The sequence below is a fragment of the Mustela erminea genome, chromosome 19 (genome assembly GCF_009829155.1).
Source record: "Mustela erminea isolate mMusErm1 chromosome 19, mMusErm1.Pri, whole genome shotgun sequence".
NCBI lineage: Eukaryota > Metazoa > Chordata > Mammalia > Carnivora > Mustelidae > Mustela > Mustela erminea.
The window spans coordinates 34,334,693-34,359,080 of record NC_045632.1 but is presented as its reverse complement, the minus strand read 5'-3'; the positions used below and the strand labels follow the sequence as shown (position 1 = coordinate 34,359,080).

The following is a 24,388-nucleotide window of genomic DNA, read 5'->3' as shown; positions in this document are numbered from 1 at the left end:
GTCCCTGCTCCCCAGAGAGTGTAAGTATCTTGCCATGTTTTGTGACCATAGTGGTTTTATCATTTATGAAATTCTGGTTCATGAATGGTTTTTGCCCATTTTTCTCCTGAGCTGTTTATCCTTTGCTGTTAGCACTGCTATTTGTTTGTTTAAAATTTTATTTATTTATTTATTTATTTGAGAGAGAGAGAACAAGTGCAGGGAGGGGCAGAGGGAGAAAATCTTCAAGAAGTCTCCCTGCTGAGCTTGGAGTCCAACGTGGGGCTCGATCTCCCAACCCCTGAGATCATGACCTGAGCCGAAACTGAGAGTCAGACCCTTAAGCGACTGTGCAATCAAGGAACCCCTCTTTGTTTGTTTTTTAAGTAGGCTCCACCCCCAATGCCGGGCTTGAACTCACAACCCTGAAATCAAGAGTCACATACTCTATCAAGCCAGCCAAGCGCCCCTAGTCCTGTTCTATTTCTTTTTTCTCCTTCCTTAACCTTTTTTTTAAAAAAGATTTTATTTATTTATTTGACAGAGAGAGAGAGAGAGATCAATCACAAGTAGGCAGAGAGGCAGGCAGAGAGAGAGGAGGAAGCAGGCTCCCCGCTGAGCAGAGAGCCTGATGCGGGGCTCCATCCCAGGACCCTGAGATCATGACCTGAGCTGGAGGCAGAGGCTTAATCCACTGAGCCACCCAGGCGCCCCTCCTTCCTTAACCTTTTAAAAAGCTTTTTATGTGTTTTCCTGTCCTACCTTTTCCTCTCTACTGAAATGAAATGTATATATTCCAGGGGTTTTTTTTTTACTTGTTGTCTTTTAACTTTGACCACTCACATTTAATTAACAATGTCTGATGTTCAACAATATATGTACCCACTCCCCAAGTGCAAGGGAGGAATGTTTAGAACACGTAAGTCTTGCTCTCCCACACGTATATACTATTGCTGTCCGACATTTCAGACCTGTTTTTCCTCAGCATCAGAAATAAGTCATTATTCTTTTATACAGATGATTTTCAAATGTAGGTGTTACCTACATTTACCATTCTCTAGGTTCCCCATCCCTTCTGGCCTCTCGGGCTGACCTTCTGGAATTCTTTTCCTTCTCGAAACACATCCTTGGGAAGTGTCTTTGGTGGCTCCCTCACTTCTGGTTATCGGTGATTGTAAAAATAAGTGTGGTTTTCTTTTTCTTTTCTTTCTGTTTTGGTTCTTGAAAGGCACTTTTGCTGGGCCCCATTCTGAGTTGACATTCACTTGCCCTTACTACTTTCCAGAGATCTTTCCAGCCTTTCAGCCTCTGTTGTGGTTGCTGGGAAGTCGGCTCACGTTCCGCCAGTCGTTCGGAGATGGCTGGAAAAGGGAGCCCAGGGGGAGGAGCCCGGCGCTGAGTCATCCTGAATATGGGGGCTTGTTTGGTGGACAGAGGGGGGTCCCCAGTCAGCACTCATGGGGTTCATCTGAAGGGTAAAAGGTACACACCCCAGACTCCCATGCCAATGGTCCTTGACAATAGCGTTGTCGAGGCATCTTGCTGGCTCGTTTGGTTGTTTAAAAAATAAAGAGTTGCCAGACAACAAAAGAAAGGGTTAGAAAAGGGGTGCCCAGGTGGCTCAGTAAGCTAAGCGTCTGCCTTGAGCTCAGGTCATGATCCTGGGGTCCTGGGATTGAGGCCTCCCCTCTCCACTGCCCCCCTCAAGCTCCCTTCTCAGCAGGGAGTCTGCTTCTACCCCCTCTCCCCCCTGCCCCTGCTCATACATGTGCAAGCTCTCACTGTCTCTCTAAAATAAATAAGTAAAATCTTTTTTTTTAAAGGGGGAGGAGATAGACAAGTATAGGATGCCCAGCTAAATTTGAATTTCAGATACACAACGAATAACTTTTTACTGCTTTAGTATCTTTCTCCCAAAGTTAGCATTCTGTATTTTAACTGGCAGCCCGGCTTTCAGACCCCACCTCATCACATACACACACTATGCCGTCTGCTACAGCAGCAACTGAACAACACAGAAACTTCTAGTACGTGACCCCTCTGCTGTCCATTTGTCCTCCTACCCATTCCATCTTCCCACTGGTCTGGAAGCCCCCTGAGAGCTAGACCTAATGCCCAGTGGCCAGTCTGGAGCAGGCCAGGACCCTACTGGGAGTCAGGAGAGGGCAGGGAGGCCCAGCAGGTCTCCCCCACCCCTGCCCGCCTATACCCAGTGGGGCATTTCTGAGAAGTGACCCCTGCCCAGAGCCTAGCCCCTCATGGTGCTCAGAGCTGCAAGCCTGGCCCTATCTCCTGGAACCACCAGAACCATCCCCTTGTTACTGTGGCCATAGCCTCCCTCAGGTGACCCTGGGCTTGGAAGTGTGTAAGAGGCTGGGCCTGAACCAGTGGGGTGGGCCAAGTCACAGGCAAGGCCGAGCTGTGTCACCACTTCCTGGAGCTGGTCCAGAGAGGGCCTGGGACTTCCCATGATCCCTCTGCCCCCTCCTTAGCGTGGGAGCCCACCCCAAGGACCAAGGGGCCCGGTACCACTCAGGACGGGGCTCCATCATGGCAGGGGGGCTTGGATGGGGACCCTCATCATCCTGATAAAGGTGGGGGGACACTGTCTGGAGTCAGAGCAAAGGCCACTCTAGGGAAATTGGAAGAGGAAGTCACAGAGCTGAGGGAAAGCAGGTTGTGCCCAGTGAGAAGCTGGGTTTGTCAGGCCTAGAGTTTAGATAGCTTGCCCTCTCAGTCAATTCTGTTAATAATAATAGCAAAAATACTAATGGTAACAATAATAATGATTTATTGAGCATTTCCTACTTGCTAAGCCTCTTTATATGGATTCTTTTTTTCATCTTCAAAATCAGCACCACAACTGCCCCTACTCTACAGATTTAAATCTAAGGCACAGAGAGCTTAAGTGGTCTGTCACACAGCTAGCAAATGGTAAGGCCATTTGAACCCAGGCAGTTGGGTTCCAGAGCCTACAGCACTCACCAGCTGGCCAAGGGCTATGGGCATCCAGAACTAAACAGAGAGCAGAGGATCCCCACCCCTCCCCCAGGAGAAAAGGCTATCTGGCTCCAGGACCCTCACCATGCCATCCACAGTCGTTATTACCTGTCCGATGGCCTGCAGCGGGGCTCTGAGTGTCTCCCCCAGCCCACCTGCTCTAGCGCCATGGATGCCCAAGACCCCAAGACCCAGAGAGAACAGCTGCGTTGGGAAAAGAGAAATGGGTGTGCAAACAGTGCAAGAATCCTTTCTTCGGTCACTCAGCAGGAGCAGTCCCAGAAGCCGGACCCCTCCATCTGGTGTGTCATGTCCCCAGACAGGCGGCAGTATTTCCAGATAGGATTCGGTGAGCCAATGGCTACTGTGCACAGGCCAACAGCTCCCCCCGGTGTGCAGCCCAGGAATGGAGCTGGCTTTAGGAGCCCTCTCCCTCTTGCTCGGACAGAGGTCAAGGGCAATGCTGATTCTCCACAATTGCAGCCTAAGCTTGGTTTTAGACTCCATACGGTCACGTCTACCAGGGGCAATTCAAACCTACCCAATTATCAGAGGGCCACCTGGCCACGGGCCACCTTCCTCAGGAGTCAAGGAAAGAGGCTCTGCCTTCCCATCCCCAGGAAGCCAGGGGAGGCAAAGCAGCACACTGCACTCTGGGCCTGGGGAAGCCACGGAGGTAGAAAAGCCTCCCTGGAGGCCACAGGGGCCCCTGGTGTCCAGCAGCTGGCCTTCCACCTTCCCCAGGGGAGCCCAGAGCCTCGGGCTGCAGGCGGCCAGAGAGACGAGGGCTTCTGGGCAAGGAGGCCGACTACAGCATCGTCTGGGAGGAGCTGAACCTCTCCATCTCTGTCTCCATCTCTGCCTCGGAGTGGCGCCTCTGGGAGCAGAACCACAGGAAGAGGAAGAAACCTGCCAGGGAAAAGCGGGTCAGCGGGAGACTAGAAGGAGAGACGCGGGGCCTCACCTAGAATCCAGGGACCTCCTCAGTGGGGGTGAGCTGGGCTTCCCTAAAGCCCAGGAGAAAATCTCAGAGTCCCTCCCTGTTGGAAACCAGAAGGGGCAGAGCACAGAAGCTGGCCGACCAATTGTCAGCAAGCCAGAGGGTGCCTCTGTGCAAATTAGGAGGAAATGCCCCTTTCTATGGACTGAAGGAGCCCCAAACCAGCTTGGCAGGGAAGGGGGAGCTCAATTTCAGCCCCTGGCTTGCCCCCTTGACCTGAAGCTTTGAGCAGTCAACATCTGACCGGCCGAGCACCACCCCCGGGGCTTCCTGCACGCCTCCCGCGGGCCCTACCGTACAGCGAGTTGAACGTGGTAAAGAGGAAGAGCTGGGGCAGCAGGAAGACGTCAAAGGAGAAGAAAGCCAAGGCCCAGGTAGTGCCCAGCAGCACGGTGAGGCCCAGCACGGTGACGCTGTCCCGGCAGGCCCGCGGGTTCAGCACCCCGTTCCGGGCCCGCAGCCGCTGCAGCACCCGCAGTGCCCAGACCAGCACCACCAGGTTGAAGAGAGACGTGAGGCCACCGTAGCCCATGACCAGGATACTGTGCACCCAGCGGTTCTGCACCCAGCACCTGCAAGGGAGCAAGGGAGGGGGAAGTGCCAGGGTCGGTGTGGCGCCCCAGGCTGGGGGCGGGAGGGGCGTGGGTACAGAGATCCTGGTCTCTGGGCCTCTGGATGGGCTCTTGAACTTGGTCCTGTCCCCCAGGCCAGACCTGTTGCTTCTTGTGTGACCACACGGGTGAAGTTCGGGGCCCGGCTTTCCAGCCAAGCCATCACGTTAGGGCCCCCCTGTCACCTCGGCCCCCGGCCTGAAGCCCTCCATGCTCTCCTTTCCAGCCACACGGGGCCCTCTTGTGCCTTTATTCACCTGAAAACTCTTCCTCTCCTCACTTCTGCATCTAACCTCTCTCCCTTTCCATGGCCAGCCCAGCTGCCCTCTTGTCCAAAACTCTACCGGATCCCTGGCCCGGGGCCCTCTTCCTGGAGGCTTCTCCACCCACCCACAAGGTCAACATCATCTCAGCACCATCTCTGTGCAAAGGGCGCCCTGACCCAGGAACCGCCCCCTCTCAGCTAGATGGGGCTCCCGAGCAGTGAACAGCTGCGGCACATGGAGTGAGAAGCAGGATGAGGCCACCAAGGGCCGAGGGAGAGCAGGGGCCTGGCCGTGGCCCCAGCCCCGCTCCCAGACCCTCCCTGAGGCCTTCATGCCCTTTGTGTCCCCAAGACATTGGCGAGACAGGCGGTGCCTTTCACCCAGTCACACACCATGTCATACGCTTTCCGTGAGTGAGCCCATCCGCTCCACGTGAGGACCGTATGAGGCAGGTCCATAGTCGTCCCTGCCCCGCAGAGGGGGAAACTGAGGCTCGGGCTTGCTCAGAGGCAAAGGTGGGACTTGAAGCCCCACGCTCCACGCCCAGGGCCTGTGCCCCTGTCCCAGCCCCCTGCTCAGGCCCCCGCCGTGGGCACCTGCTGCCACAGCCACAAGGGGCCTTGGTCGTTATTTGGGAGATTTATGCAAGGGGCTCATGGATCATTCCTTTTCACTGCCACCTAACTCTCCCACAGGGCTGGCTATGTAGCAACTTATTAACCTTATTCACATGTCGGAGGGCACTGGAGTTCCTTCCAAAGGTTTGGTTATTGCTGTTCTGTGTTCAGGAACACAAATAGACTTGGTAAGGGTTTTATAAATGCAGGAGAATAAAAGTCACGGAACCCCAGGGGAGAGGGAGAGGGAGAAGGGAGGGAGCCTCGGAGAGGGGGTTCTTGAAGTGGGATACTCTGTGACAGCCCAGCAACACTGTGCTTCCTGCCCCCGCCCAGTCCTCCGGTCCCCAGCACATGTTAAAAAACTACATTGTGTGGACTGCCTGGGTGGCTCAGTGGGTTAAGCCTCTGCCTTCAGCTCAGGTCATGATCTGGGGTTTGGGGATCAAGCCCCACATCGGTTTCTCTGAGCATCAGGGAGACTGCTTCCCCCCCTCTCTGCCTACCTCTCTGCCTACTTGTGATCTCTCTTTCTCTGTCAAATAAATAAAATCTTTAAAAAAAAAACAAAAACCTACATGGTGAAGGATCCCTAAGTCACACCTCTAAGAAAGGAGCCCCACCCCCACAGTGAGAAGAATGAACCCCAGCCCACCTCGCTTCCAGGAGACTGAGAGGGGTAATGGGAGGGGAGGCCTCTGGAACCAGCCTGCCTGTGGCCAAGTCCCAGCTCTGCCAGGAACCACCTGGGTTTCCTTGGGTGGGGTTCTTCAGCAGCCCATGCCTCAGTTTCCCTAACTGTAAACAGACTGACAGTAGGACCTACTCCTTGCTGCACGGTTTAAACAGGAGATAGGTCTATAGGGATTCGTTCAGCTACTCTCCCTATGTTGGCTGTGAGAACCTTCATTCTTAGGGCACAGGAAGAGGCAGCAGAATCTGTCCCGCAGACTGCCCAGGTCACCTGATACACATACACACATGCACACGCACATACATGCTGAACCCTGTCCCTGGGGGGGGGGGGGTCCCAGCCCCCGCGGTGCTCTCCCTGCTGAGGACAGTCTCAGGGCTGGCAGCACTATGCAGGAGCAGATCAGGGCCACAGGAGCCCGAAGGAGCACAGCAAGGCGGTGGGAAGAGCGAGCAGAGTCAGGAGTGGGCTGACCTCCTGGAGCAGGGTCGGAGAGCAGGAAGGGGAGCTCGGCCGATCGCCGCACTCGGCCAGGAGCCAGGGGTCCTGCTGCCCTGGGCGTGGAAGCCCATGAGCAGGCACCAGAGCTCATGCCGGTCTCCCTAGAGGTTGCCAGCCTAGAGCAAGAGACTGCCTCTGCAGGAGACCTTGGGATCCAGCAGAAGGGCTATGGCAAAGCCTGGAAACTATCCCTCTCTGAGACATGGCCCCCTCCTCGCCGCCCCCAGCCAGTGCCCTGCCTATAGGACACCCTGTTCAGAGCCTCCGGGCCCTTCTGCCAGAGCTAGGGATCCTGCCACCCCTCAGGGCACTCACATGGACATGTTCTGGAAGCCCGTGCCATTTTCCTGGCTGCTGGAGACTGGAATTGTGCAGGGTCCGTATGCTGAGCTCTCAACAACAAGGAGCAGGACCAGCAGGGCTGGGACCCCTGAGAGGTAAGACAGAGGCTCAGCACCTGTCAGGTGACCCTGAGAGGGGCTGGTCATGAGTCCCTGGGGCTGCTAAAACAGAATTCCACTGAGCAAGCAGGGAGGGGAAGGTCTCTTCTGAGCCCCCAGGCCCTGCCATATAGTCCAGCTTCAGGACACTTAGCCTGTAGGTCTTAGAGGAGGCTGCGCTCCAAGATAGTGTCAGTGAGGGCTCCAGGGTGGGATGAGAGTGGCAGTGGTGGTGGGGAGATGGAGCTAACAGGACAGAGGGCTGGCGGAACTCAAGAGGAAACCGAGAGAGTAAAGAGGAGCTAGGATGGGGTTAGCGGTGCCAGTGATGGTGGTGTCAGAGATAGCGTTGAAGACGAGGATGAGCATGGTGGTGATGACGGAGGTGGAGGTGAAGGTCGTGGTAGAGTCAGGGGTAGACATATTCATGGCATTGGTGGCAGTGTTGGAGGTAGACATGGTGGAGATGATGGCGGAGGTGATGGAAGTATCGGAGGTGGTAGTGATGTTGGTAGATGTTGTTGGTAGATGATGGTGTTGGAGCGATGCTGATGGAGGTGTTGGAGGTGATGGTGATGGAGGAGTCAGAGGTGATGATGGAGGTGTTGGTGGTGATGATGGAGGTGGTGGAGGTAGAGGGGACAGAGGTGTTGGAGGTGATGGTGATGGAGGTGTTGGACTTGATGATGATGGAGGTGTTGGAGGTGATATTGGAGGTGGAGGGGATGAAGGTGTTGGAGGTGGAGGTGATGAAGATGTTGGAGGTGACCATCATGGAGATGTTGGAAGTAGAATGGATGATAAGAACAGTAGAGCAGAAAGTAGTGGCGAATGTTGACAGGGATGAGCCGTGCTCAGGATGCAGTAACTATAATGAGGAAGAGGAGAAGAGAAGGGCAGGAGTGGGGTAGACACCCTGTCCACTGTCCAGCCAGAAGCCTCAGGGAGCAAGATCGGAGGGAGGTTCTGCTTACCCCAGCCCACTGCACAGAGCTTGAGCAAGTATCGGCGGATATAGATGTTGTAGACGCGCCCAAGGAGCAGGTAGAGATTGAAGCCTTCGATGGCCGTCCAGGTGAGGCAGCTGAGCAGTGCGAAGTGCAGGATGGCAGCCACTGCTGTGCACGCTGACCCAGGCACAGGGGGCGTGGCTGGCAGAGGGCTCAGCAGGAAGGCGACATTCAGGAGCAGCACGGAGGCGTGCAGGTTCATGTGTATGCGTGTCATGGAGTCGCCCTGCTTCCTGCACGTGGAAGCATGACCTTCCATGGTCTGGGGACATCACCCAGGCAGTGCCACCCCCCGGGGCTCAGGGACACATGACTGAGGTTGGGGGTGGGCGACAGGGACTGAACAGCAGCCACACAGCAAGGCTGGTCTCCTGCCTCCCAAACTCCATGCCCTGGAGGAGCGCACCCTGCTCTGGGCAATCAGTTAGACAAGAAGGAGGGGTGCTGAGCAGCAGCAGGTGGGCAGGCCCGGCCCGGGGGCAGGGGAGTACCTGGCTTGGAAGTGCAGCAGGATAGTGAGAAGTGAGGACACGATGGAGATGCTGCAGCCCACCAGGGAGATGTACATGAGAGGCACCAGCAGCTCTCTGGGGATCGGGGCTTGGGACAGCTGCTGCAGGAAGGAAGGGGAGATGGGGGACAGAAGCATGGAAATGCCCTCCCAACAGTGACAGGGACCTGCTAAGACCTTAGCTCCAAACTCCCCTGTCGCACCACAAACCTCACTGTGGTCCTGGCTTTAAAAAAAAAAAAAAAAGCCCTGGCAGACACAGTGGCTTTTGCCCTCCCTCAACTCCCATCTCCCCTTTTTCTATGAGAACCTCCCCTCCCCCACAATCTGTGCACATGGCCGTTCCTACTATGTGTGGACAGGTGTACTAGGCCTGATTTATCAGAGCCCTCCCTCCTCCTGCCCAGTGACTGGTTGAGGGATGGGAGTGGAACACACTCCAACGCAGTGGGACCCAATCCCAAGACTAGTTGGCAGAATTGGATAAGAGAAAGCTCTCATTCTACTGGCCTAACAGCTAGTAGGACATGAGCCCGGGTGTGCTAGCAGCCATATTATTATCCTGTGGGGAAACCCTGTCCGAAGGCTAGGCCAGCACAAAGCAAGCACAGCTGGGAGGAAGATAGAGCCCTGTCTTGGTGATATTGAGCATCTGGATCAAGCTGTGCCTGAAGCCTAACATAGCTTCTTCAGCAACATGAGTTCATAAGTTTCTCTTTTACCTCCTTAAGCCCATTTGAGTTGGATTTTGTCCCCTACACCAACCTCTGCCTTGTTCCTTTTGCTTAGACATGGGGCCCTTTATTGTTTTGACTCCCCTCAGCTGGACTGGAGGCACACATACCATGAGAACAGCAAAATAGCTGAGGTGATTGCAGCGGCAGAGTACCCTGGAAGGTGAGAGCTGCTCTGTGCGACAGCCCTCAGGGCTCCAGACCCCCCAGTAATGTTTACTGGCTCCTTCCTTCCAGAAGACACAGGTCACCATGTAGCCTTCCTAAGAGAAGAGGCTGGAGTTGGGTGCATCCAAGGGATGTGGGGGATGGCTGTGGGCCAGAGTCTGGAAATTGTAGGGGCCAAAGTTGATTCAACTGCACCCTAGTCAACATTTTACCAGGCACTGGCTGGGCTTTGGCATCAGACAGAACCAGACTGCAGCCTCACCTCTACTCTGACTCTCAGAGTAACTTGGGCAAGTTGTTGAGCTTCTCTAAACCTCAGTTTATTCATCAGCAAAATGGGATCATCTATACCCAAGTCCCAAGGATGGTATTAAATTACAGGCAGTGAGGAATCTTGAGAGTCCAGCTCTGGCTGGACAGTAGGTGTTCTGTAATCAGCTGTCCCCTTTCCCATCCTCCCCAGGGAGAACAATGATGGTGCAGCCCCAAGCCCAGTGTTGGGGAGAGACTCACTCACAGGCAACCTGGAGGCCAAGTCATATGGGTGGAGAGGGGAGAAAATGACACAGGCAGTGCCATGGAAAACCACTGAGGAATGAACCTTTGCAGGGGCAAATCCTCAGAGCAAAGAAAAGGAAGTATGGGGGCACCTGGGTGGCTCAGCGGGTTAAGGCCTCTGCCTTCGGCTCAGGTCATGATCTCAGGGTCCTGGGATCGAGCCCCGCATCGGGCTCTCTGCTCGGCGGGGAGCCTGCTTCCTCCTCTCTCTCTCTCTGCCTGCCTCTCTGCCTGCTTGTGATCTCTGTCTGTCAAATAAATAAAATCTTTAAACATTAAAAAAAAAAAAAAACTTTAAAAAAAGGAGGGGGGGGAGTATGATGGAGAAATTGGGAGTGCAGCACAGTCCCAAAGAGGCTGATAGGAAGTCAGGGCAGAACACTGGGCAGGGCAGGGCCTGGGCTTTTAAGGGATGCCAGGGCCAGAAGAATCAGAGAGAAGAGTAGAGGCCTCAGAGCTTATGCCCGCCCGGCAGCCCTTCTCCCTTCCTCCAGGATCAGCTTCTGCATTTCTCTGGAGAACCCACGCCTCCTCCTATGGCAGGTTACATGAATCCAGCCCAGTCCCTGAGCCATGTGACCTGGGCCTGGCCAATCCCACATTCCATTGACCTGGTTCAGAGATGGACACATGGCCCAGCTGGACCTTTAGAACTCCGTTCTGGGACCCTGGTTTGCACTGATGAGGAAGAGCCTACTGGGAAGAGGGGACAGAGGTCTAGCACTTAAGCTGCCATCTTGCCAGAGTAGAGAGCCAAGGCAGGAAACCATTGCTGAGAAATGGAAAGAGGCTAAGTCAGGATGGCATTATATAAGCCCCTGGATCCAACCATGCCTGAAGCTTGAGAGTTCTGGATATTTTATTCATGTGAGTCAATCAATTCCCTTTTGTGCTTAAGCTGGCTTCACTTGGTTTTCTATCACTTGCAACTCAGAGTCCTGCCTAGGGGGCATCTGTATGTCTCATTTTGTTAAGTTTCCAACTCTTGATCTCATTTCCTGGTCTTGATCTCAGGGTCCTGAGCCCAAGCCCTGGCACTGGGCTCCATGCTGGGTATGGTGCCTACTTAGAAAGAAAAAAAAAAAAAATCCTGCCTACTGCAGTAACTAAAAACTTCTCTCTGATTCTTTTGACGGGAATTTTAAAACTGTGGTAGATTTGAAATCATTTGTTTCCAAAATGCTGCCACAGATTTGGGTTTGGTCAAGCCAAAATTCAACAGGAGAGCCACAAGGGGGAAGGGGAGAGGTGAAAATGGGGCCACCCCCCCCCAAAAGTACCAGACTCTGGTTGTGCTGGAAGCTGATGCTGATAGGCTCGTTGAGGTTGCTCACGTGTCCCTGACCCAGCTGGGCCCCCAAGACGTAGTTATTGAGCACAAGTGAGTTGGCATTCTGGAACGACAGCAAGAAGGGCTGACTGCAGGGGATGCAGGGAGACCCCCGCTGAGGGCTCAGAACCCCCCCTTCGCCAGCCCCTTCCCCCGGAGGAGCCCCGTCCCCTCCACCCAGAAAGCTGTCCTCTCCCCACCCACACCTCTCTCCCCTGTGTTGAGAGCATTCAGCCTCCATCCTAACTCACCACTATCCTCACTCACTTTCAAAGCCAAGGTTAAAAAGGCATCTTTGTCTATCTCCCCTAGGACAGGCTCACACATAGGCTTCCTATAAGTGGGCCTGCCCACCATTCTCCTCTTACTGAGGCCCAGAAAGGGCAATGCCTGGGGACCACGATGGGCTGGTCCCACCCAGGGCCAGTCCCTGCCACGAGGCCAGTCGATGGTGTGAACGTTCACAGTGCCCCCAGGAAGGGGCCCTCACCCACCCTGCTTGGCCCGCCAAGGCACAGACCTGGAAAAAGTAGGCTGTGGAGAAGTAGATGCAGATGAGACGCAGCTCCCTGGGGCGGGCCCTGCAGGCGTCTTTGGTCAGCTCCGCAGGGAAGTACATGGCGTGGGAGACCCCAGCCTATGGAGGGGGCGCAGACAGGCTCAGCCTGGGGTGCATGGCCTCTGGAGCTGGCCCAACACTCACTGCTCCCCACTCCTTGTGACGCCTTCCGGGCCTGACCCCAGGCATTTCATTTCTCTGAGCCTCCACCTGCAGAGCTCTCTTCTGGTACGCAGGCTGCCCCTCCTCCCAAACGTGCTGAGGTCCCAGGCCCTCCCTCCAGGCCGCCCCACCTTAAATGACCCCACCCGGCTGCGGCCCCTGGGGCTGGAGCTCCTCTGCCTTCAGTGCCCAGGCATTCAGTAGGAATCACAACAGGGTCTTCCGAGGACCCTGGATTCCCTGGCCTCTCCCACAGCTGCCTCCCTCCATAGACCTGCAAAAGCAGGAAGACAATGCCACCCTTGCAGGGCCATAGTGTACCCCCTTTTCCATCACTGGCATGAGGGACATCAGCCCCATTTTACAGGGGAGGCAACTCACAGCCAGGCGGGCAGACAGGATTACTTTGGGTGGAGGAGGGGAGTCAGGACCTTAAGCCCTGCCTGCCCCCCATCCCAGCCCCCCACCACGACCTCTGACCTGGGAGTACTCCTCCATGGTGGTGCTGTTCAGTGAGAGGCCTGCGAAGCCGCAGCCCAGCTTGAAGATCAGTGACTGGATAGAGCGTGTCTGCAAGGTCAGGTTGTTGCCCCTGAAGCTGGCGTTCAACAGGCTGTTCTCCAGGTCCCGGATGATGCTGAGGGCCAGAGAGCTGACCTGGGTCCACGGTGGACTTGGGGGCTGGAGGGGCCCCTGGCAGCCTAGAAGGGCGGGGCCTCTCCCATCCCCAGACCTCAGCACATGGCGTGTCCCTGGCACACGCTTACCTCTCCACCCCACTCATCCATGTCTCCTGATTACCTCTCCATCTGGTCCAGCTTTGCTGACACCTCCTTACGGAAGCCTTTTCTGACTCTTCTCTAGTGGCTGAGTGAAAGGCCCGATAGTCCCTGGGCTTCCCCGGCCACTCACCAGCCCTATTCCCTCACCCACAGCTGCGTGCCCATTAAGATCGCGGACCCCAGAGAAAGCCCAACCTGAGTCTTGTCCCTCCTTCCCGGACAAATGCAGAGACGGGATTCTGCACCAGGTTTCATGGCCTCCGTAGCTAAAGGCCCCAGCCGGAGAGCAGACTTGATGAGGGCAGGGCATGCTTATCCTGCCTCTCCAGAACCTAGTGCCAGGCACACAGTAGGTACTCAATAAATGCATGTTGAATAAATGGATTAACGGTCCACACTGGACAGACCTGAACCACTGACTCAAGGTGAGAGCTAAGGGTAGGAGGCACAGCTGACTCTAGGTGGACGAGGGGATCTCCTGACTCACTCAGGAAAAGGAGCCGGTCTGCGGTATCGGGATACGGTCTCCAGTTTCCTCATGCATCGCAGGGGTTCTTGGGATGTGTCTGCAGGGAGCAAGTCAGACCTCTTATTTCAGCCTTTGTCCCTGGGCCTTCCACACAGCCTCTGTCTTGCTGCTGTCCAAGGCGGCTGCGGTGTCCCCTTTCAAGCTCCCTTGGCTCAAGGGATTCCCCCTTTCATGTCACAGCCAGGGGCCCGGGCTAGGATGGCCCCCCAGTTCAGCATCACCCTCTTACCCATTGTCTCACTCTGAGAAGTCATGAAGCACAGGCAGAGGAAAAAGGCCCCCCGGCAATCCATGCCTCGTAGCTGGTCTCTTCTGAGAACCGTCATCCGCCCTAGAAAAGATGCACGTCACTGTCACCGTGGTAAGAGAGTGACCTCTCACTTCTAGGTGTCTGGCATGTCCCAAGTGCAGGACATCTAGCATCTTAATTGATCCTCGTTACTCTTACATTTCACAGATGGGAAAACTGAGGTTCAGGGAGGAAGTGGTCTTGCTCTGCATGAGGTTCCCTGAGTCAGGTCTTTATGACTCCAGAACCCCTGACCATTTATTCAGAAATGGCTGTCAGCAACAGCGTTGCCTGAGTCACTCCCTGTCCCCAAAAATGGCCTCTCTGGGGGCTCCTCTGGGGCCCTGATTTCATCCAGGAAAAGCCACTTGGAAGCAACATGTAATCCTGTCCACCTCTGTCATTGATCCACATGTGACTTTGGACAAAGGTCTGTCCCTCCAAGCTTTTGTTTTCTGTAGTTTTAAATTTCTTTTTTAAGATTTTATTTATCTAAGAGTGAGCGAGAGAGAGAGAGCACAAGCAGGAGAAGTGGCAGGTGGAGAAGCAGGCTCCCTGCTGAACAGGGAGCCAGTGCAGGGCTCTTTCCAGGACCCCCGGATCATGACCTGAGCCAAAGGCAGATGCCTAACCGACTGAGCCACCCAGGCACCCCTTTTGTGGTTTTAAAATAAACTAAGACATTTCGGCTTAAATATAGCAAATTTATGTCAAATGCCCTGAAACTCCACTAAACCGAGAGTGAGTGAATAAAATGGGCAGAGAGCTGCAAAGACAGAACAAAGAGAAAGAAGACGACAGCAGGTGGGAAAGGTTAGCAAAACTCTGGAGATGCCAAAGCAGATGTCACCCTGAGTGCCTGCTGTGGGGAGAGGTGTAGGGTGAGGGGGTGAGTGGGAAGGGGACAGGGAGAAGCCTCACAATCCTGGAGAACTAGAGGCATCAAGAACCTCTAGAAACAGGGATGAGGGGTAAAACAAAAAAAAAAAAAATGAGATATAAAAGCTTGTGAGGTTTTTTTTTGTTGTTTTTTTTTGTTTTTTTTGAGAGAGAGAGCACATGTGTGAGCCTGGGGTGGGAGGGGGCAGAGGGGCAGAGGGAGAGGGAGAGAGAGAATCCAAGCAATCTCCACACTCAGCAGAGTCCAACACGGGACTCGATCTCACAACCCTGAGATCATGACTTGAACTGAAATGAAGAGCCGATGTTTAACCAACCGAGCCAACCAGGTGGCCCAACTGTGAGTCTATAAAGTGACCAGCTGGGGTCCCAGATTTCCTCCTCTACCTGGGGTGTCCAGGACCACTGTCACAACCCTACCACCCTCAACGCCACCCCAACATAAAGTTCATTCCCTGGAGACAGTGCATGATAGACAATCTAAGGGGAAGGATGGGATGCCATTCATGTATAGAAAAATTAAGCCATGTTCCTTCCCACCTCCTCCTCCACTCAGCTTCCAGAAGCCTGCAACAGCCAGGTGGCGATGCTCTAAGGCAGAAGAAAATTCTTCTCTAAAGAACTGGCCATTCCAAGAAAAATATCCTATCGTTACAGATGTTTTGGTGCTCCTCAATGAAATGCCCAGGACTAGACTTAGAGTGAAATTTTCCCAGTCAACAGCTCCAACAAGCAGTTAAGTGTTAGTGCTGCACTCTCAAAGATGAATGGTCAACCAAGGATCACTAGGTATTTTAAAGCACACACCCTCTCTCAGAAAGCTGCTGGAGGATACGCTCCAAGAGAACAAGGGAGTAAATCATGAAAGACAACATAGGGTACAGGAAATCCCACCAGAGAAGAGGTGAGACTACTTCACAGAAAATGCAAGAAGCTACTGCCCCCAGGTGTTGGTGGGACAGCAGGACCAGGGTCTATCCTATCCAGAAGGTGGCAGGAGAAAAGAAGGTTCCAGGATGGAACAAATAAACAACAAATAAAAGGAGGAGGAGGAGACTGTAAAGAATTGGGTGAAGTGTATACAAAATCTTTCTGTACTTTTTTTTTTTTTGCAACCTCCTGTGAACTGATTGTTGTTTGCCAAAGTAAAAAATTCAAAGTTCAGTACAATGGAATGTCATTTCACTATCAAAAATCATGATGTCATTAAGGACATAAAAGAGGAGCACAGTATACCATTCACTGCCTAGAAAGGGCCAGTAGAACATAACACACACAATGGAATTACATGTATGGAAATTTATGGTAATATACATGTTTAGGCCTAGGAGCGTATCTAAAAGATTGGTCACCAAAATGTTAATAATGTTATGAGGAGGAGGATTCCCTTCTTTTTTAGGTTTTCCGGTACAGTTCAAATTTTCTACGACAAACATGTATTACCCTCACAACAAAAAACCAAGTCTTTAATGCTTAGAATTTTTTATGTTCCAAATGACTATCATTATGGAAAAATAATGGTGGCCTATTATTTATGAAAAAAAAAAAAAAACCTTGCAAAGCAATGTAATCCGATCCTTGTAAAAGTCACATTTTTTTATAGACCCAAGCTCTGAAAGCTGCAGGGTCACTTGTGTGTGGTGAGGTTCAGACTCTTGTTTTGGATGCCCCGATTTCCCAATGTTACCCCATACATTACAGTTACATTACATTACGTTTCTCAATTTTTATTTACTCTTAAGAGAGTTGTTGGGTTTTTAAGGAGGCTCCCCACCCAGCATGGAGCCCAACGTGAGGCTTGAACTCACGAACCTGAGATCGAGACCTGAGCTGGGGATCAAGAATCAGACGCTTGACTGACTGAGCCACGCAGACGCCCCTGCTCTTCAGAGAGTTTAGAAATTTACATCTTTCAAATCCAAACAATAAGTAAATCCACAAAGGTGTAAATGCAAATGATCTCTGTCTCCTGTGTCACCCAACCACTCCCTTCCCAGGTAGTCTCCCCCAGGTAACTACTGCTGCTAGTGTTTGCTAAATCTTCCCAAGTCTCAAATAAATATAAGGATATAAGATTCTCCTCGTCTTACACGAAAACTTTTTTGGCTTGGAAATACATCTTGGAGAGCTTTCCATAACAGTACCTAGAGTTTCCACTTTTTCTTTTCCAACTGCACAGTCTGACGTTGGAGGGAAAAGCGCTAACTTATTCAGCAGATGCCCTCAGAACAGCAGACTGTGTGGGTTCCAGTCTTTGGTTCCTTCCAACAGTGCAGCTGTTCTGACAACATTTCTCCCAAGTCCAAGTTCACCATCCACCCATTTTTGTTTTATGTTCAAAGCTTCCTTACCATCTTCTCGAAACTCTTTACATAGTAGGGAAATTAGCTCATGGTCTATTATGTGAATTGCAAATATGTTTCCTGGCTTATCATTTGTCTTTGTACATTACATATAGTTCTTCTGCCGTGTATAAGTCTTTTTTCATGTGTATAATTTTTGTGTAACCAGAATTACCAGTATTTTTCTCTTTTGGCTTCTGGATTTTGAGTCAAAGCTAGAAAGGCCAACCTGCCTTACTCCAGGTACAAAGGAATTCTCCTAAGTTTCTGGTAGGACTTGCGAGGTTTCATTGTTCACATGGGAACCCTTAGTTCATTTGCATCAATCCTGGAGTACAGTATGAAATAGGGATGCGATACTTTTTTCTGGGTGCTCCCATCCATTTATCTTAATATTATTTATTAATATATGTGTTTATTTGAAAAGAGACTCAAGGGCTCCTTGGTGGTCTGGTCAGTTAATCATCTGACTCTTGGTTTCTGCTCAGGTCATGATCTCAGGGCTGTGAGATTGAGCCCTGGTTGGGCTATGTGCTCAGTGGGGAGTCTGCTTGAGAATACCTCTCTTCCTTTCTCTCTGCCCCTACCTCACACATCCCCCGCCTCAAATAAATAAATCTTTGAAAAAGAGAGGGAGAAAGAATAGAGACTTTGGTTGGAGGCATAGAACACTGGGTTCTTAATCATTTGACCACTTGGTCAGCTACTCGGCTGTGTTATCTTGGGCAATTCTCAGAACCTCAGAGAAGAGAGGAAGGAAAGATCTGAGGAGACAAAGGAAGCACTGAAGGAAACAATTTGAGACGTTTCAGATGAGAAGACTGAGGGCCCATAGTGCAGACAGGATCTTGGGTCATCTAGTCCCCTCCGTCACTGTGTGAATGGGGAAACGGAGGCCCAGACCACAATGTGGATTTGACCTCCAGGGTCTGGACTGGAAGGCTTGGACCCCAGGCCCTTGGCCATCCTGCTCTGTGTCTACAGAGGGAATAGGGTGGCCTAAACCCAAGACTAGCTGGAGAAATCAAGGCCAAAGAAGAAATGAGACCTCCTCCAAGTACCCCAGATGGCTGTGGTTTCTACTCCTTTCCCAGGGGCGAACCACAGTCCTCACTTCCACTTGAGACTTCAGCACCGCTCTCCCCAGCCCTTCAAAGTGGCCACTGTGCCTGGTCACCCCACACCCTCACCCCTCTCACCATCTACCCTGCAGCTCCTTATCTGGGGCTTTCTGGGAAACAGAACTCCCTTACTTGACGTCCAAGATGGTTCCAGAAGATCGTGGGAAAACTGGAAACTGCTAAGAGTTAGCCTGGGGTTACAGCAGGCCAGTGGTCAGGCTGGAACTCAAATCCAGCGCTGTAGACTCCAAGTCAGCTGCCCTCCCCACGCTGTGCACTGCAGCCTCTCCAAGACGGCTGGGTGTCTGAGTTGCTCTACAAATGAGTAAGACTCTGTCAAGGCCAACAAAGAGATGGGGAAACATGCAGAGCGCAGGCCACAGGCTTTAGAAGATGCAAATTTGATAATCAGTTCCAGTAGTCGGTGCCTGGGCCATGACATTGGGCAATAAGTCCATTTCTCCATTTTTTCAGGGTGTCTTGTCCATAAAGTGAGGCCAAGGAGACCTATCTCCCGGGAAAAGAGACTCAGAGACATTTTCCCAATCCCCACTGCAAGTTTAGGGCTCTGATCCAAAGGCCCAGCCCAGGATATATCTGAGCAGAAGACTTGAAACCCCCCGCCTTCCTCCCTGGGGCTGACCATGCATCCCCCCCGACCCCCTGCAGCCTATCCTGTCTCCCACAGCCCCAGGCCTGCTGAGCCAGTCACACCCCTGCATGTGGCCCCACTGCCCGCCCCCCCACCCGGCCACTCCTGCCAGCCACAGGCTGGAACTCCCACCGCTGGCCTCACCATGGCCTGGGAGATGATTGAACCCGTGGTCTCTGCAGGAAATCCCTGACAAGTAGCATCTTATCCCCATTTCACAGGCAGGGAAAGGGAGGCCACGGCAAGGCCCAGACAGAGTCTGCGACCAAGCCAGCACCAGAGCCACTTCCCTGAGACATACTATCCCCAGGCTCTAGTCCAGGTCACTCTGAGAAGAAGGGCACCAGTAGAAACTTCTGGGCTAGAAATTTCTGGGTAGAAACATGTGGACCCTCCCCCCATGTCATCCGTGGTACAGGTTACTAGATTCACCCCACTTTACCAATGAGGAAACTGAAATCCAGAAAAGTCTAATAACTTGCCCTAGGCCACAGTGGGGAGTTAGGATTCGAACCCAGGGCCTAACCACTCCTTAATTTAAATTGCTCTTTAAAAAAATAAATAGAGGGCCACCTGGGTGGCTCAGTGGGTTAAGCCTCTGCCTTCAGCTCAGGTCATGATACCAGGGTCCTGGGATGGAGTCCCAAGGCGGGTTCCCTGCTCAGTGGCGAGCCTGCTTCCCCCTCTCCCTCTGCCCTCCCCACGCCCCTGCTCATGCTCTATCAAAGCAATAAATAAAATCTTTTAAAAAATAGATAGATGGAGAGATCGACAGATTTCTACATTCCCAGAGATTCTGGAGTTGCCACCAGAGGATGAAGAGGATAAGGGCAGGTCCCCAGCCGGGAGCCCCTAGGATGCCACCGATCCTGGGCCCACCAAGGCAGGGACAAGCCTGGTGCCTGCTGGGGACCTACAGATGAGGACAGAGAGCTGCAGGAGCAGGGAATGGAGCTGCCCGGTGAAGCTGACCTGTGGGGCCGCTGCTGTCCGGCTGCTGCGTCGCTGTCACCGTCCTGTCCTCAGAGAGAAAGGGAAGTTGGATGTGTGTGCCGGGGCTGCCTCTCTGCACCGCTCAGCCCAGGTCTTCAGCCCCCCCCTTCTCTCTTCAACCGGCGCCCCCACACCACACCACACTCACGCCTCACTTCTTCTTTCCCCGCCAGTAGCCTTTTGCTTCCTCTGAACTGGTAGCTGGGCAGGACATCTCTTGCTCTCACCCTTACCTGGTGCCTGCAGCACTTCCGGGGGGTAGCTGAACCTTGCATAGGCGCTCGGGCTGTGGGGAGGCGGGGGAGGGCTGGCCCGCATAGCACCCGGCAAGGTTTCAAGACCCACCTCCGCTCTACGCCTTTTTGCCCTCAGTTTCCCCACCTTCAGAAAAGGGAGAATGATCCCCGCCTGACCTGACAGACAATTAATGGGACTGAGAAGGCCACAGCCTCAGGCGAGGGTGGGGTCTGACCGCCTGGCCTCAAACCTCAGGCCTGCCATTTACTGGCTGGGGGACTTGGGGCGAGTGACTGAAACCCTCTGAGCCGCAGTTTCCCCTCTAACATGGAGATGAGACAGTACCACCTCACGGGGTAGTGTAGCGCTTCTGGGAGGTGATGCTGCCAAACCCCCAGCACTGTGTTTCACAGCTGTGGAAAGGCCTCGCTGGGAACAGAGAGCAGGGAAGACCAGGCCAGACTGTGGCTAGAGGGCTGGTCCGCTTGTCCTGCTCCAGCTACTTCCTCCACAGAACCCCCAAGGGGAAGGGGAGGTGTTTGTGTGAATTGGTGGGAGGCAGGGTGCTCTCTCTCGCTCAGCCAAACTCCCTGGGAAAATTCCGACTCAGGAAGGTACTTTCCTATCCCCAGGGTGAGATGGGGAGGCAGCGAAGTGGAGAAAGCAGGCAAGTCCCAACAGGGTCTCTTTCCCTCTTCCCCCACCCAAGCACAACCCACAGGGGGTAGCTCAGCCATCTATAGGAAGTGGGCAGAGAGCTGCGCCTCTGAAGGCAGCAAGACTTAGGGGGAGCGCAGACCCACGTCTCCAGGCCCACCACCACCACCGCAGCAGCAGGGACATCCATGCACCTGTGACCTGACCCCTCGGCTACACTCCTGCTGGATGACTTGAGCAAGCCTTTGCCTTTCTCTGCACTTGACCCAGATCATGACCTCCAAGCCCTTCTTTCTGAGGTCTCCTAGCCACCTCTAGAATTACAACACCAGCAGTCTTCCTCCTTATGCTTCTTGTGAACCCAGACGGCTGCTTTCGGGGCCCAGGAGGAGGCCCTGCTCACCCTGATGCCCCTCTGTTTTCCACCCGGGATCTGTGCCAGCCTCACTATGCCTGGCCTCTGGTGGAGTGCTGGTGTTACCTCACCCTGCTCTCCAGACCCTAGAAACCACGGCCAAGACCCTCCCCAGCTCAAAAGCCAGCAGTGGCTCCCTATTGCCTTCATGGTCTAGACCCATCTGACTTCTGTGTCCGCCCAGTTCTGGATGAGCTTGCCACAGTCACACTCACCTCTCTGCCCTGTCCCAGCTGCGACACACACATGTGCTGGGCAGGACCCCAGTTCTTCTCCATCCCTCAGGGGCCCATGGGGCAGCTCCTGTCCTGCTTCCCCTGAGAAGGCTGCTCTGTCTCCAACTCCCCTATTAAACATCCCAGATCCCTGAGCATTAGAAGCATGCCAGTCCCTGGGTCAGCACCCCAGGCAGGGAGAAGGGCAGCAGGCCACCTCCCACCACCACCCCCACACCATCCCCAGTGACATGTCTCTCCCCGTAGGGCTGCTTCGCTGATCAGCGAAGGACAGGAAGGGGGACCGCCAACAGGACATGTCATAAACTGAGTCGCACCATGAAAAACTCATTTAGTTTTCAGTGTTTTCCAATCCTGGTTGCATCTGAAAGAAGGCTCCGTTTAGAGCCAAATTTTCTCTAACTCCTCTCCTCCCCTGCCCTGTGTCCTTATTTTTTTTTTTTCATTTTTCAACCTTTTATTGGACACAGAAAATGGGATATCTGATTTTGAATGATTTTTGTATTGTGGCAAAATATACATATAATTTACCATTTTGACCCTTTTGTAAGTGTACAGATCAGTGGCCTTAATTACATGGCCGTTACCACCGTCTACCTTCTCCAGAACTTTTCCACCTCCCAAAGGGAAACTCTGTTCCTGTTAAGGAGCAAGTTCCCTCCCCCTTCACCCTCTCCCAGCAGCCCCTGGCAGCCACCATTCCCATTCTACTCGGCTCTATGAACTTGATCACCCTAGAAACCTTATGGAAGTGGGATCACCTAATAGTTCTCCTTCTGTGACTGGCTTATTTCACCTCACATGGATCAGCCTTTCCTTCCTTTTTGATCAGCTTTTCCTTCCTTTTTAAGGCTGAATAATATTCTTTTGAATGTACAAATAGACCAATATCATTTATCCATTTGTCCTCTGACAGACGCTTGGGTGGCCTCTACCTTTTGGTTCTTGTGAAAGGTGTACAATCATGTTCCTATTTAACAAAGAGCCAGTTTCTAGTTTCTCAGTGGTGTTGTGTGGTTACACGGTATTTATTTTTATGATTTTCTTCTATTTATGGCAACCAATGCTGATTTCCTACTTACTCTGAAATACCCATACGTCTTACAACATGGAAATGATGGGCAGGGAACGTGCTAGGTGTTGATGGCAAAAAGTGGCAGCAGAGATACAAGACAGAAGAACTTCTAGAATGTGGAAAATAGCAACACAGTCCTCTGTCGAAAAGCCCACTGGGCTGAGCTGGGGAAGGAACCCCTTTGGAGGGCTGCCAGGAGGCTGACACCAGTGGGCAGTCTGGGAGTGTGGGTTCAGGAACAGTGGGGATAATGTTAAGTAACATTGAGTCAGATTGGGGCTCTCAGACCTTCTGGTTTTGTGCCTCTTCCAGGTCTGTCCCTTGACCTCCGATTCTCACTTTTCTCACTGTAGGCTGGTGGGGCGGCTGAACAGTGAGATAATTCCTATGAACTGCCAAACTTCAGGTCTGTCCCCATCTTGGTTCCATGACGGGTGGGATCTCCCCACCTGCTGCAAGGCACATAACTAGGACTACTTCCTTTCTTAAAAGAAAGGACCCAGCTGTGATGTTCTAACTGGAACTGAAGTTTACTGCCAACTCAGCCTCCTCAACCTTCTCCAGCCCCTCTGCTGCCTCCAGAAACTCTGGGAAAGAACCGGGGGCTCTTGGCCCATTGCTGTCCTTACCAGCCATGGGACTTTGGGTAAGTCTGATCCATAAGCACCCGCTGAGCACTTCCTCAGCTTTGGAATCCTTTGGTAGTCAGTTCTCTCTGGAAGGACTCGGTCATTTCTCTCTAAGTGATGTTCTCTTCCTCTGTAGTCAGCTGCGGCTTCATTTGTACCTCGTCATGCCAATTTCACGAAACCCCACACTTTTTGCAAGATTTGCAGTTTCGCTTGTCTGTTCAGTTGCTTCATATCTGCAGGGTTAGAAACTCTTGACAGCATCTGATGGAGGCCAGTTTGGGTGGGGGTATGTGTTGTGGGAGAGGGAAATGCAAGGCTGGTCTTTGGTTTCTGTGTACCTTGGGCCCGGGAAAGGCAGATATTCAGTACTCTGAGCACACAATCTAAATTAGGGTTAATCAGGACTTAAGGCTAATTTTTCTACAGCACTTTTAGTTTCCTTTTCAAGGCAAAGTCCTGATGCAGTCTGGCTGCCTCGCTATCTCTGTGCAGTTTCGGTTGCCTTTTTAGAAAGATTCACCGCAGGGGCGCCTGGCGGTCTCAGGCGGTGGACCACGGGACTCTTAACCTCACGGTCCTGACTTCAAGCCCCACGATGGGTGTGGAGACTACGTTAAGAAAAGCGGGGGGGTGGGGGGGTAGTTCACCGCAGTTGCCTTCCAGGTACAGGATGCCCTGAGGAGAGGCGCCTGACCCCACTTCCCTTCCCGCTCAAACCGCAGACACCTTATTCCCAAGGGCAGAGGAAGCCCCACAGCCGCAGTGCACACGCCAGAGCGCCTTACCGTAATTGCTGGGGGACCGCCAGCCCGGCCCTGTCGCCAGCAGGAAGCACAGAGGCACTTCGGAGAAAATCTCCGCCGGGTGGGCCAAGTGCACCACCACGGTTTCTCCCCGCGCGTGAGGTTACTTTGGTGACCCTTTTGTGGTACAAAGGGGAAACTGAGGCCCGGCGACAGGCAGAGCCTCGTTGCTTCGCGGCCGCTCGGCTGCATTGCTGACCCTAGGAAAAATGCAGGTAACAAAAGTGAACACTAGGTTAGCGCGCCCCACGTGCGGAGCCCAGGACAGGCGCTGCCCACTTCTACTGCAGGGCGCCTAGTGCGTTGCTGGCGCTCGGGAAACCTGAGGCGGGAAAGTCGAACCCTGCGGGGCCCCCAGACCCTGCCTTCCGTCCCCCCACCCTCGGCCCCAAGCGGGGGTGGGGCCTCTGGCCGCGTCCTGCTCGCTCTCCAGCAGAGCCCTCCGTCCCGGCCCGCGCCCCTTGCCCCAGAGTCAGTCTGGTGCCCCCACCCAGCGATCCCGCGGACCCGGGTCACACAAGGGCCGCCGCTAGCCAGGACCCACCGCCCCCGCCCCGCCGTCTCCTCTCCCCACCCCACCCCCCC

The 24,388-nt window shown here is 53.3% G+C and overlaps 1 protein-coding gene across 10 annotated transcripts; it reads right to left on the bottom strand.

Annotated features, from left to right (window-relative positions):
* Window positions 1-2,809: 2,809 nt before the first annotated feature.
* ADGRG5 (adhesion G protein-coupled receptor G5) lies at window positions 2,810-24,360 on the bottom strand. 10 transcript variants are annotated; one of them, XM_032325067.1, is made up of 15 exons: window positions 23,786-24,360; window positions 22,998-23,233; window positions 21,273-21,403; window positions 19,728-19,771; window positions 13,681-13,782; window positions 13,410-13,488; window positions 12,621-12,777; window positions 11,940-12,056; window positions 11,370-11,483; window positions 9,474-9,626; window positions 8,610-8,731; window positions 8,083-8,351; window positions 6,984-7,098; window positions 4,274-4,551; window positions 2,810-3,888 (listed from the first exon to the last, which is right to left on the bottom strand). In XM_032325067.1, the coding sequence occupies exons 5-15, from the start codon at window positions 13,775-13,777 to the stop codon at window positions 3,788-3,790; spliced, it is 1,602 nt and encodes a 533-aa protein (XP_032180958.1). In that variant the 5' UTR covers window positions 13,778-13,782; window positions 19,728-19,771; window positions 21,273-21,403; window positions 22,998-23,233; window positions 23,786-24,360; the 3' UTR covers window positions 2,810-3,787. The 10 variants fall into 10 exon arrangements, with proteins under 10 accessions (XP_032180958.1, XP_032180956.1, XP_032180955.1 ...); XM_032325065.1 differs by lacking the exon at window positions 21,273-21,403 and having other exon boundaries at window positions 23,786-24,003; window positions 24,294-24,345; XM_032325064.1 differs by lacking the exon at window positions 21,273-21,403.
* Between the last annotated feature and the right edge of the window lie 28 nt (window positions 24,361-24,388).

Bases quoted from the DNA above. Each gene is read 5' to 3' on its own strand.
- ADGRG5 (XM_032325062.1), bottom strand. From the start codon at position 20,023: ATGCAAGGTTCAGCTACCCCCCGGAAGTGCTGCAGGCACCAG. The intron at 4,552-6,983 runs GTGAGTGCCCTG...GCTCCCTTGCAG, and splicing joins GGCTTCCAGAACATGTCCAT to GTGCTGGGTGCAGAACCGCT. The intron at 3,889-4,273 runs GTAGGGCCCGCG...TTTCCCTGGCAG, and splicing joins CACGTTCAACTCGCTGTACG to GTTTCTTCCTCTTCCTGTGG.